This window comes from Ambystoma mexicanum, chromosome 3q, assembly GCF_040938575.1.
Source record: "Ambystoma mexicanum isolate Mex_15411 chromosome 3q, UKY_AmexF1_1, whole genome shotgun sequence".
Taxonomy (NCBI): Eukaryota; Metazoa; Chordata; class Amphibia; order Caudata; family Ambystomatidae; genus Ambystoma; species Ambystoma mexicanum.
In genome coordinates this window covers 996,411,561-996,424,761 of record NC_090926.1, presented here as the reverse complement: position 1 = coordinate 996,424,761, position 13,201 = coordinate 996,411,561, and the positions used below count along the sequence as shown (strand labels likewise).

The 13,201-nt window shown below is 42.1% G+C and overlaps 1 protein-coding gene across 3 annotated transcripts in view; it reads left to right on the top strand.

The window, feature by feature from the left end:
* BAHCC1 (BAH domain and coiled-coil containing 1) overlaps positions 1 to 13,201 on the top strand; it is a 683,113-nt gene that overhangs the window by 316,425 nt on the left and 353,487 nt on the right. For all 3 annotated transcript variants that reach the window (XM_069655151.1, XM_069655152.1, XM_069655150.1), the window contains exons 6-9: positions 5,316 to 5,424; positions 9,496 to 9,704; positions 10,029 to 10,187; positions 10,660 to 10,856. In XM_069655151.1, the coding sequence (XP_069511252.1) occupies positions 5,316 to 5,424; positions 9,496 to 9,704; positions 10,029 to 10,187; positions 10,660 to 10,856 (674 nt within the window). The remainder of the gene's footprint in view (positions 1 to 5,315; positions 5,425 to 9,495; positions 9,705 to 10,028; positions 10,188 to 10,659; positions 10,857 to 13,201) is intronic.

Below are 13,201 nucleotides of genomic sequence, written 5' to 3'. Positions count from 1 at the left end.
ATGCAAGTAAAATAAACACTGATATTCCTTGCATTTTAGAATACAATAGACTTTGTTCACTATACACTCCCCATCTAAACACATATTCTGTTCCCCAAAAAGTAAAACATTATAAAAGAAAAATAAATCAAACAGAAAAGCAACAGGATGTCACTACAAATCCTCCAAAGAGAGTAAAAGAAAGTAATACTTCATCAAGTGCCACAAGCAAAAAAGAATCAATTAGGGAAAGTAAACCAGGTACTTCTTCAAAGAAGGAAGACAAACTCCAAAAAAAGCAGTCAGATACAGAACTACCTGGTCAATTTAAACTCTCAAATATAGTTGGTGTAAGTTGCTGCGCAAATGTAGCAATGAATATTCTATTTCAATTACCAACAATTGTTGAGAACATTTACTTACACAGTACAGACCCATTGTGTTTTCAAATGTTAGTGCTTCACAGAAATGCAGCAAACAATCCTGACAACACCTATAGTGTTTATGGAATAAGACAACAATTGGACTACTGTGCTGGAATGGTGAAATTCACTATAAACTCACAGGAATATCCACAAGAGTTTCTAATGTACTTACTATTAGTACTGGAAAACAAAAACATACCTATAAATGAAATCTTCCAGATTTCATACATGTGGAAACATACATGCACTCTCTGTAACAATGTGAAACAAGAACAAATCCCTAATGAACGCTTTGTGTATATATCAATACCTAATTGTGAATCCGTTCCATTTCAGCAACTTGTACAAAATGCAAACCATGGTAGATTATGTTCGACCTGCAATTCAGATAATCAGTTAGTAATACAAACACATAGTAAATACGTAATACTAATGCTTCTACGTTACAATGCAGATGGCACCAAAGACAACTGCAAGCTGACTGGATTCACACATGGTCAAATATCACTTGGTAGGAAAACCTTCACAACAATAGGTATAATCTACCACGCAGGAGCCACAACCAATTCAGCGCACTACACTGCATATATAAAAAAGAAATGTGGATGGTTTGAATGTAATGATAGTACCATTTCTCTAAAGCAGAGATTACCAGCAAATCTTACAAACGCTTATTTAATGTTCTAAAAACCGAAATTTGATAACTAAACTGTACTTAAACCTTAAGTACACTTGTAGTAAAAAAAATATAAACTGTCACAATATTCCAAAAGCTATCTAACTGCCCAAAGATGCTACAGCAACTAATCAGATAAATTAATACCGCGCAAATAGAGAAAAAATAGACAGTTAGAATATGCCAATTGGTATCTAACTGTCCCAAAATTTAGAAATATCCAAACAGATAAATCAATACCACGAAATTATATAAAAAAAATACACAGTTAGAATACGCCTACTGGTATCTAACTGCTCCAAAGTTTTACAATATCCAAACAAATACCTAATATCTTACTGCTCCCAAAAACTAGAACAATCCAATGTATAAAGCATTAGCCAGAAACAACAAGTAAACAGTGAAAACAAACAAACAAATAAACTGTAGCATAACAGAAAAAGTTTTTTTTTTAATCCACCATGGATTTTTTTTCTCCCACAGCAACAAATATAGAAACTGAGCAAATTGCACAGTACTCTGGTTTGTCATCTACTAAATATGAGGGTAACAAAAAAGAAGAAAATGTTGATTTTACAATGTAATAAGTCTTTATGAAATACTAATACTAACATGCTATTTTCTTTTATCACAGAAATGAACAAGAAAAACATGGACTGCCGTTACTAAACCAAATAGTAAGTATAACATGATAAATACAACCATCACAGCATATCACACCCATACTGGCTTATAACATTGTTCCTTATCAATTTGTTTTTGACCCAAAGTTATAAGCCACTATGAGTGTGATATGCTGCGGTGCTTGTGGCCAGGGCATAGACTCTTGGGTGCATGGCATATGAGTGTGATATGCTGCGGTGGTTGTGGCCAGGGCATAGAGTCTTCGGTGCATGGCCAAATGGCCATGTACCCAACATTCTATACCCTGCCCACAACCACCGCAGCATATCACACCCATAGATTCAAGCATTGCAACCATTTTAATGTCCACGGGTACAAGGAAGTTCCTAGAACACATTCAACTTGCCAGAGGACGATACGGACAGCGTCCTCAGGACACCCCCATTTTCTTTATCTACGAACATTTCAGGACACAGCGAGTGTTCTTAGAACACTTTCAACTTGACACCGAATCCATTCTGTTTATTTACGAACATTTCAGAACAGCCGTGTTGTCCGCAGACAAATCGAACACAACAAAAGCGTCTAGCACATAAAAAAAATACAACATTGCACCTATCTCATACTCCCCCACCCTCCCCAAACAACACACTCCACTAAATACAATTTTTAAACCAAGTTTCACCTCGCTGTCCGCGGTCGTCCGCTAATACAAGATGTCGGGCGCCACCAAAAATCTGACGCGCTCCACGCCCCACGCTGTCCAATCAGCGAACACATCGGATGTCCGCGGACATCGCGCAAGCCGCTCGGCCACTCAGGGCACTGTCCGCGGAGCGAACCGGGAAGTCCGTCCGCGGAGCAAACGGAGATATCACTAATTGTTTTGCCTTACATTTTGGTCATTTTAAAAAAAACTACTGGACGGATTTACACCAAATTTGCAAAAGCACGCTTTCGGGACCAAGCCCCCGCTCCTGCCACAAATTTGGTGTAAACCCATCCAGCGGTTTGGGCTGTAGGCGTGCGCAAAGTTTTTTCCCCATTATGTCTATGGAAAAAACAAAAGTTTTGGGACCCCGACTATAACTTTCCCCCCCTGGACCAAACATCTCCAAACCTTGCAGAACAATTCAGAGTGGGCCATATACTTTTTTTGCAAAGTTTGGTGAGGATTCGTCCAGAGGGAGCGAAGTCATAAGCCACCCAAAAAATGCTCTTCCTATGGAAACACCAACTTAACCATAACTACATATATATATACACTTCAATACATTGTTAATGCTCAACAGCAATATAAACTATGCTGACACAGGACACTACATCTCAGGCATGTCTCTTTTTTCTACATTTTTCTACTTGTATGTACACTTTTGTGTATTTGTGCATCTGTAGTTAAGGCAGACTCTATAAGTAATGTGTCTACAAGGATTGCCCACATGTTTATTTCCAAATTGTATATAGATAAACACACTACAGAAGTTAAAACAGTAAACAAATTACTTATAAGCAATAAACATATATGAAATGAGAGAACAGTGAAGATGTCAGACTGAAAAAGGCAGGCTGTTTTGAGTACAAAAGGCTGACAAGTATGTATTTAAATCAAAACTCATCACAGCTAGCACAGGTCATTAAATGGCGATAAACCACCACAAGGCCACACATTCTTTTAATGAAATGTTTATTAAATTCACACTATATATTCACGTTGGCTTATTTGCAATGGCATTTAATCAATATAAATTGGAAAGCAAAATATAGGTATAACCAAATGGTAAGTCAAACATTATTATTTAAACAAGTATTTCATACAAGGAGTACACTTAAACTATAATCATCAATCTCAAATTAAATTAAAGAAATGAATGCTTGAAGATGTGCATCAAACTGAAGGGTTGAGTTGCAGGTTAAATATTTGCTTTGATTAGATATTAATTCCGAACGTAAATTTGGTTTAGGGAATTTTTTCCAATCATTTCTTTATTTTTATTTCCAAGTATTTAATGTCAGTGCTGATTTCAATATAATTGAACTTGCAAAAGCACAGAGTACGCAAAATACGCATAGACAATGGAACAAGAACAGATGTGAATATTTAAAATCAGTAGTGATTTTAAAAAAAATGCCTGTACAATGTGAATGTTTTATATTTAATCGTTTGGTCATTTTATTTAAATCAGGCTAAAGCAACGGTTGAAACCAACTAACTTCTACATGTTTGTCTGTGCCAGTATATTAGTTCATTGCTGTTGCTGACTAGTGGTGCTTCCAACAACTGTTCAGGGGTTTCAAACCTTTTCAGTTGTGCCATGTTTGTTTGGTGCAATCATGTACATTCAGTGGTGCCACATTTGCCATGCTCATTTAATGGTGTCCCTTTTTATTCGTTCTTCCATCTAGGACCTCCACCGCTGCAACAAGCGAAAGTAGGACTTCAGTATCAATAGTTCACACAAGGCTCAAGACCCTTTTGTATCTGCCGACCTTATCAGAAGCATCAAGAGCCACTCCCATCACATGCTAGCATACAATTCAGGACACACCAGTAAACACAAATGCCTTTTGTTTTAGCCTTGAAGACCAGCATATACTCTCAAATGATACTCTGGTGTCTTGGAATAACCCTGCATTGACTAATCCATGACTGGTGTCAGGGAATGTTGCAAAGCTATCATAGTTGCCAACATGACCCATTCAAATCAGTAGATGCTTATCCAGTCCTGTTTTCTTTCTTTGCATTCTGGGACTTGTAGTCTGAGTTTTATCAAGGGAAAAGTGGAACTACAAATCCCAGAATGCAAAGAAAGAAAACAATACTGGGTAAGCGCCTACAGATTGGAAAGGGTAATGTTGTCAACTATGAGCTAGGCATACTGCCCTGTACAGATGCATCGCAGTGTTATGCAATTTTGCAGAACTCAACCATCCTGAGTGAAATTACCCCATTTGGACCAAACATGCAAAAATGTACTATCCTGAGGGAGATCACCCACAAGGACAAATCACACGCTGTTGTCATGGCAGGTTGCAAATTCTGACCCTCCACCCAAGCTAACGCCCAAGCTAATAAACCACACAAAGGGTTTAGGAAACCTCTCACAGGGCAGATCATAATCTCGACCACCCAAGAGGCCGTGCCATTGTTGAATGTTTTATTTACCAGTATTTTCTAAAATAACATAACTATTAAAAATCTTGTCCCATTTTTGTAATATGTTTTACAAGCATTAATACACCTCTGCTGTGTATCCATTATGCTACCCATGGCATTTTTCTCAGAGCATGTTCTTTCTCTAGCACAGGTCACGTTCGTTGTGCCCACCATTTTCACTCAGTTGTTATGCATTTGTCCATGGTTGTTATACTTGTTTATTGGCACCAGACAATTCTAGTGGTTCAGCACCTATTAATCAGTGCCACATTACTTGATTGCTCTCATGTTCGTTGAAGCTTTACGTTCTTTTGCCACAGTTGTTCAGTGATCGTCTCCTAACTTTAAAATGAAAATATAGTGTCCATCCCAGATTTTAATCGATTCTCATTTCTTTGTCCATTCCTACCCTCTCTACCTCTACACTATTTGGCAATTCCCAATGGATTGCTCATAGTGGGGAATTCCTCCCGATCCATGCATGTGGTGGACCTGGATGCAGAAGACGAGAGGAGTAGGCTGTGTGATGAAAGGTTGGGCCTCGCTGGACGAGAGCTGCTACTACAGTAAGAAAATACCATCTTAATTAATGGGATTAAGGGCGTGAGCCACCAATGACGTTTCTAAAATCTAAGACTCTAGTGGATCACTCATGCAAATTCAGAATAATAGAGTCAAAAGAAAGATTACGGTGTAGATGTGTATCACTTTTATTTCCTTTTGAAAGGTGTTACCCATTGTCGGAGTAGTATGTTGCTAAGTCTGGCAAAGATCCGGGGCTATGCTAATTTTGGGGCTGTCGGGTCTGGGGACTAGAAATTGTACAGTGAAGTCAAGTCTAACCTGCAAATCCTTATAAAGATATTCATTAGATCAATCCAAATGTCTTTAGAAAAGTAGAGTCCTGTACAACAGTTCTGGGGATGATGTAAACAAAATGTTTATGTTGACATCATGTGTTAAGTACAAACAGCCGACACGTGTTTCGACCTCCAGGGTAATTATCAAGGCGTATATCCTGCTAAGTAGTCCAGAAATATATGAGAATGGCTTGGTAAAACAATGAATATGGCCACCCTGTGGTGGTAAAGGTAACTGATAATGTGGAGGAAAATAATCCAATAGGTTTAAATCCTGAGCGTCATAAAACGTATTTTATGTAAGCCTGGATGAGCTTTTTGTCAGTTAAAAGACTATAAAAATGGGTAACTGACAAAGGATACAAAAACATATGAACAGGAAAGTGCGAGAGGAGCGCTTAAACGTGCCAACCCAGAAAAGAAATTGAAAAGTTTATAGAACAAGAAACAAAATAATAACTATTCAGAGCAGTATACATCTGTGACAATTTCTTCATTTAAGTACAGTCGGGCTTCATGTTTCACTGTGCCACAGAGCTCCCAGTTTATCATATATCCAGACAAAAGCGTTAGTGCCAGGGCTAGGCCAGCTCAGCAGCTGACTTGGACTAACATGAGGAAAGACATGCTATTATGAACGGCATACAGTTTAATCTGTCTAGTAGCCAGGCAACTGCTCCACCCTCTCACACACCCCAAATGCTTCTCAGACCTGCTCTTGCCTACCTCTGTAAACCACAAGCAAACCATAGGATCCCCATGATTCATTCTCTGAGACACATGTCTTCTGAATTAGGAGCAATAGCAGCAGAAAAGATCATATTGATGCCTGGCAGAAACGTATTGTATTATACGCGTACACGTGCACTCACTTGTCATATCTTTTTGCATACCTTAAGTGCCTCATAGAACATGTATGTCCCTCAGGTACTACATGGTTCTCAGTGGACAGATCTATATCCCTCATGATGCCTCAGGGTTCCCTTAGATTATGTTGAGGGCCACTCATTACCACTTATGGGTCAGTTGACATACCACAACAATCCTTCATGACCCTTTAGGGTCCTGCGAGAAATCTCGAGAGTCACTTAGACCCATTATCGGTCTCACCGGGCCAAACCCTATTTCCCATCAAACATGCAAGGTGTCCCTTGGGACATTACTGGTCTTCCCAGTATAGATCTAGGATACCTTTTGTCTGGCACCACATCGGTCCCGCACCATTCCACAACGTTGACTTGAAAGACTCGGAGTGTCAACCTGAAGGGCACTTAGCATATCTTGGTTATTTTTAGACAGTTGCATGATCGTCGAGGATGCATCATGGAACCACCAGGACACCACATGGGTATTTCTGGACATCTCAGTCCTGAGTTGTCCTGGAGGACACCCAATGTGACCCTCACGATCCCCATTCCAGACTTCAAGTATCCCATCAGTATCTCCCCACCCTACTGAAGGAAGCATGCAGAGGTCTTGTTCCTTGTCCATCAACTCCTCTTCTTCTCAGGCCATACCAAATACTAGGCAAAGGAGAAATGCATTTGCTGTTTCGAAGTGTCTTCATATTCTGTACACTCAGAACCAACGGGTCGGAACGTGTGAGCCTGTTAAGCGATTCCTCTCTGCTCTGGTGTTCAGGATGTGTGAGGAGTCTACCCACAAATAGGCAAAAGGTTACCATGAAGCCCAGCTGACTCTCCTACTGTTAAACATAGCAGAGCAGCCAAGGCAGCACCAGGGTTCTGCAACCTTTGGATCTCCACATGATTTGGACAACATCTTCCATGAGCCCAAGCCAGCACAGTCAATGGTGAGGGATGATGGGAGTCATAGTCTAAAAGAACTAGAGAGGCACAGGTTGAAGAGTCCTGCAATAAGGGAACACCTTAAGAATATAGAACTAAAAATATATGTTTAAATGTTTACTGTGCAGAAATAGGAAATGCAGAATTATATTTTGGAATCTAGCAATGTCGATAGTATTGAGGATTAGTTGCCTATCTTTGGCTGTCCTTAAAGACAAATAATGAACACTGATTTTCTGCTTTGTACGGCAATCCTCTCTCATCCATGACAGATAAAAGTAGGACAAATGTAACATCATGACTCCCTGCAAATTACTATTTGAGCCCAATAAATTATTGTTGTGATGATAGGGTAGCTAAGTTGCCTCTTCCCCTTTCTCTATAGGGAGGTCCATGTCTACTTGTGAAATGGGTACTAGTCTCTGGATACCCCTCTTTGGTGGGCTCCTTTGCATACCTGGACGGATGCTCCCTCTCATGCTCTATACCATGTTTTGAGTCCTCACCCCTAGTCTTATACCGGCACCTTCCGGTGTATGGGTGATTTTCATGTTAGATTTGTGCGGTGTGGGGCGCCATCTCACCCCTACTCTTACTCCTAACCTGGGCTCATCTGTAGGTTTGTCACACTTCTTGTTTTAATTTATTTCATTGTTTTTTATAACGTGCTCAATACCGTACCTAAGTTCGGTTTCTAAGCGCAGATCCAGGATTCTAACCTCTTCTTGTTCTGGGTGTTCTTGCTTCCAAGACCAGTGCGTTGCCCCTGTGCTATCCTCCGTTCACACATTTCTTGTTGCATGGATGAATATCTTGTCCCTTTCTACATCTATTCCCTTGTATGGGTGCGTTCCGTCTTCTCCAGTTCTATGTACGGGCAGCTATCCTCCTTCACTCAGACTTGCCCATGTCACTTGTTCAGACGCTTCCCTAATGTGTTGACAGGTGCTTCCCTCTTCCCTTTCTCTGTCCTGAGCATAGTTGTGACACCCCCTGCCTCATGCATGCTCCCGCCACTTATCTGGATGCATTACCTAACACCACTGGATCTTTTGCTGGACTTAGTGAATCTTCACCATGTTTCATGTTTTGGCATCGAGTCTGTACACTCAGACCTATTCATGTTTCATGTATGAGTGCCTCACCAGCTTGTTCCCATGTAAAGGTACATCGTTCAACCATCCCAGTTCTAAAAGTGAGTTCCTTCCTCTTTCTACATATTCCTGCTCCCGCTTCATATGCATGTGTGCCTTTCCTCTCCTCTTTCACCGTGCCCTTCTCCCTCTCTCTGTCCCACTCCCTTGCTGCCACTCTCCCTATCCGTCTCTATCCCTTTCTCTCTTTGTCCCTGTCTCTCTCTTTCCCTTTCACACGTGTTCTCTCTCTCTCTCTCTCTCTCTCTCTCTATCACATGGATACCTGCCTTGCTCCACATTTAAAATGTGAGTGATTCACAGCTCCATCTTGAGCCTATGTATTGATGCAAGGCCGGCTCCGCTTATCTCCCCTCATCCCGATATCCTAATCAATTATATGGGCATCTTACCATGCCATGCCCTCCACGATCCTAGGTATTACTTCCTTTCGCCTATTCCCATGTGTGGGTGTCCTCCCTTTGCAAGTCCAGTATGGGTGTTTTGCTCTTTAAATTCTGTGCTAGGTCCCATGTATTGGCGTCTGCCCTTGCTCAGTGCATGGATTCCAAATCCATATATGTGCACCTTGCCTACTCCCCTCATACATAGATCCTTAGCCCCAGGTATGGGCACCACATCTGCTTTACTCATGCTTCCCCATGGCCCTACGCATGGGTGACTCATCCTCCCTGTCTCATGTATATTATTCCACTGTAGCCCCAGCTACCACCATGCCAGCCCCCCGCCCCCACATCCATGCAGGCCCCTCAGACCTCAGTCCAATGTATATCCTACTTTATTCATTGCCTCATGGTGTCCTCCTCATTTTCCAGGGAGAACAAGGATCTGGTGGAGTTCTCAAGGATGCACCCTTCCAGTGGCTGCCCAGGAGACCTGACATCTCACCTGATGATGGCAGGCAGCACGTCGTTGCAGCCTGGCCAGCTGGGTGGAGACCCAACTTCGCACACCCACCCAGGCCACCCACATTGGCTTCCTCGGACCCACAGTCCATCCATATGGATGGGTGGCCATTCATATGGTGAGTTCATTATCGCCATAGAGGCAGACCATGGATGCATAGGTAGAGTATGCATTCTAGCATAGACTTTTTTTACGTTAGAAAGTGGGCTATGAATGTGACTGTGAATTCAGGGACTTTTGATTAATACATTGTTACATCGGTGACTGCTTACGCTTTGGATTTAGTAATTGCAGACTGAGAATATGATTTTGGTCAACTGGTATTACGCAAGTGCTAGGTCTGACAGGTAGTGACCAGGTAGATATTGACCTCTTTGTCCCTTGCTCACATAGCCATCTTATGTTTCCTGTAATTGATTACCATTATTTCTTCTTCTGCTAGGGATTGGGCACCCAGCCCTGCATCAGAACCTTCCACCTGGGTTCCCCAGCACAATGTCTGGGACCATGCAGCCTGTGTTCCCGCTGTCCCAGGACCCTGCGGCTCAGCTCGTCATCCTGCCCCCAGAGCCGTCACCCCATGCAGCTGCTCACCCTCTTGGTAAGGACATTAGTTAGTGGGGCCTGTTTAAAGATCTGCAACACATCCTGGGGAGGGACTGAAAGTGATATAGACCCTCGATCATATACACCCATCCAGGACTGCATATATACCATGCAGAAACACCCATGAAACACCCATGCACACCTGCCCTTATATCATAAATCAGCACTCAGTCAAGCTTGTATTTATATGAGGCAGTGGCACCCAGCTTTTCCTGCCCATTTTCAGAGTATTACTAAGACTATGCTCTTTTTACTGCTCAGTCATCATAACAGACATCACTAGCCAGTCACTCCTTTACTTATGACAATCATCCCCATCCAACAAGGCCTGCCTTTGTCCCAGCCAGCAGCACCAAACCTTGCCTGCTCTTTTACCAAAGCATCTAACCCAACTGAGCCCGTCCTGCCAGAATCATCACCCACCTGCCCTGCTACCAATCATTTACAATCCAGCTTTTTTTCTGCAGCTGATGTCATGGATCAAGCTTCCCTATGGCCTCCTATGTACCCTGGACGAGGACCTGCCACCCACATCCAGCATCCGGGCCAACTCCCTGTGTACTCGCGGTCACAGTTTCTACGGCAGCAAGAGCTATATGCCCTGCAGCAACAGCAACAGCGAGCAGCACAGGCTTTGGAATTACAACGGCAGCCTCAGATGCAGGTAAGAAATAAGGATGGCTGGAAGATGTGTCAGCACATAGCTAACTCATGGTTTTCACATTGCTCTTCAAGTGCACCTGAGAATGTAGACCAACTGTTGAAAAACACGATTTCTAACTCATTTCCAAGTAAAAAGTGTTTCTGAAACCAAATATGATCTATGCTATAAATTGCTTTGTATGAGGTGCATGCAGCCCATACATCCAGTTCTAGTTTTTTCTTTGATTTCTTATAGCATTCTTTCATGTAATAAAAAAAGCTGCAATTACCATAATCCAAATGAAAAAGAAAAGTACTGGATAAAATATTCACCCTTGACATGGGCCATATTATGCTTTTTAAGACTGATACTCCATAAAATCGTAGGAAAGCAATTTATTAGGGTACACTTTTAGACACAATTAAAATGTTTGAGGTCATTGATGATTTGGAGAATATGTGAGACTCTACTAGAGCTGAAACCAATGATTAGGAAAAGAAGTGACAATCCATTGAAGTGAAAGGGCTATAATGTGCAGAATGAGAGAATCTCCAGTGAAGTGCATTCGGTCATTGGTGTGGGAAATAAGCGCTGGTTTTAAAGAAGTGCATGACGACTTTCATGGTCAATATTTAGCAAGTCTACACTGAAGCAAGACGAGTGATGTAGGAAATAATAGAGATAGTTAAAACAGTGGAGGCCATTGATTTAGGGTATGAATGAAACTGGGCTAGAGTCTGTGGCTAGTTAATTTGGAGAAGGAGTGATAATCCATTCAAGTAGAAGGGATTTAATGGAAAGAATGAGAGTGACTCTAATGAAGTCCATTGGTGTGAGAAATATGTGATAGTAAAACAAAAAGTAATCTGCCTGGAGTGGTTGCTGGGAATTGGCTAGTTTCAAGCAACCAGTTACAGCATAAGGTTAGAGTTGCGGGGCTAATATTGCACCAAGGCCACGTCTGCCAAGTGCAGCCCAGTGAGCGAATGGTAGTGGTGCAGTGTGGATTGTGAAGCCGGGTCATGTCTGCCAGGTGCAGCCCAGCATATATTAGGCACCACCATAATGTAACGAGGAGGGGTTGGGGGCAGGGGATTCACATGGCCGGGCTTCGTCTGTCGAGTGCCGCTCAGATAGACTTAATGGTGCAGGCGAGGCTCTCTGCACGGGGTTCTCCTGTGATGAGAGGTAGCTCTGTGTTGAGAGCCCTACTGTTGGAGGGGCAGTGAGCATGCCGCTCCCTCTCATCACAGGAGTGTCCCACTGACAGCCCATCCGGCGGCGATGACTGGGGGAGTCATCCGTCTCGTCCTCTCATTGGCCAATTTCCGGGCCTTTTATTGTTTTAGAGAGTCAAACTGGCTTGTATACCCGGAAATTGGCCAATAGGCGTGTGCCACGTCACTCTGCTTGGTTATAATTGGTATTAGAGTCTATAAGTGTTAACTGTAAGTGGCAACCCTTTTGTTGTATCTGACTTCCAATTTCGAGTTAGGGGCTCCTCAGGGCCAGATTGGCATAATGGGGGGATACCAGTGAAGAATGCTCTGATTCAGAATATGCATGCTGTGGTAAAGTCAAATAGATAGGGCTTTCTCAGTAAAGAAAAGCTCACGCTGCTTTTTTTTTAATGTTAAACAATGTTTTCTTCTGAAAAGAAAACAATGTCGTATATTTGTGAGTATGCTATTAACAGTTGCAGAACCAATTGTTTAACAGTTAACAGTTAGAACATTAGCCTTTGCTTCTTACCATGCACATTTCGGACGATCACAAAAGTCACACCAGGGAGATAGTCAAGAAAAAAATAGTCTATGTGGTAAGGGAAGCTGGTGGAGGAAGGGAAGGAGAACAGAGGTAATGCTCAGTCACTCGTGTTCCATCACGTCGGGTAGTGGATGACAGTGGTTACCCAGGACTGAGTATTCTATTATACATTTCTTCAAATGGGCCCCAGATCGATCATATCCATAAAAGTCATCTCTATAATCATCTCCTGTTTGGATTTGTGTGGCGAGAACGCAATTCACATGTCATCCTTCGGTTTCATCTTGCACTTCCAGAAATGTAGGATTTCTGTTTTTTTCCAGATTTCACCAACCTGGCTTATCAGAGCCTAAATTGGCAAGCCGTTGGTAAAGATGCATCTCGGGGTTCATGGGCAGATCACATTCCGGTACTAAAATGTATTCTCACAATCAAATCTGCCCAAAACTATACCTTTTGGGCAATCCTTAATCTATCTTGTATTGATGCATTGCAATTCCTGCAGAGGCCATTTTCAGACAGTATTAGTCTGTGCATCCTGTCGAGGGTCGAGTATGTGCTCACGATTATTCACTGCTGAGAATATTTCAAGTACAAGT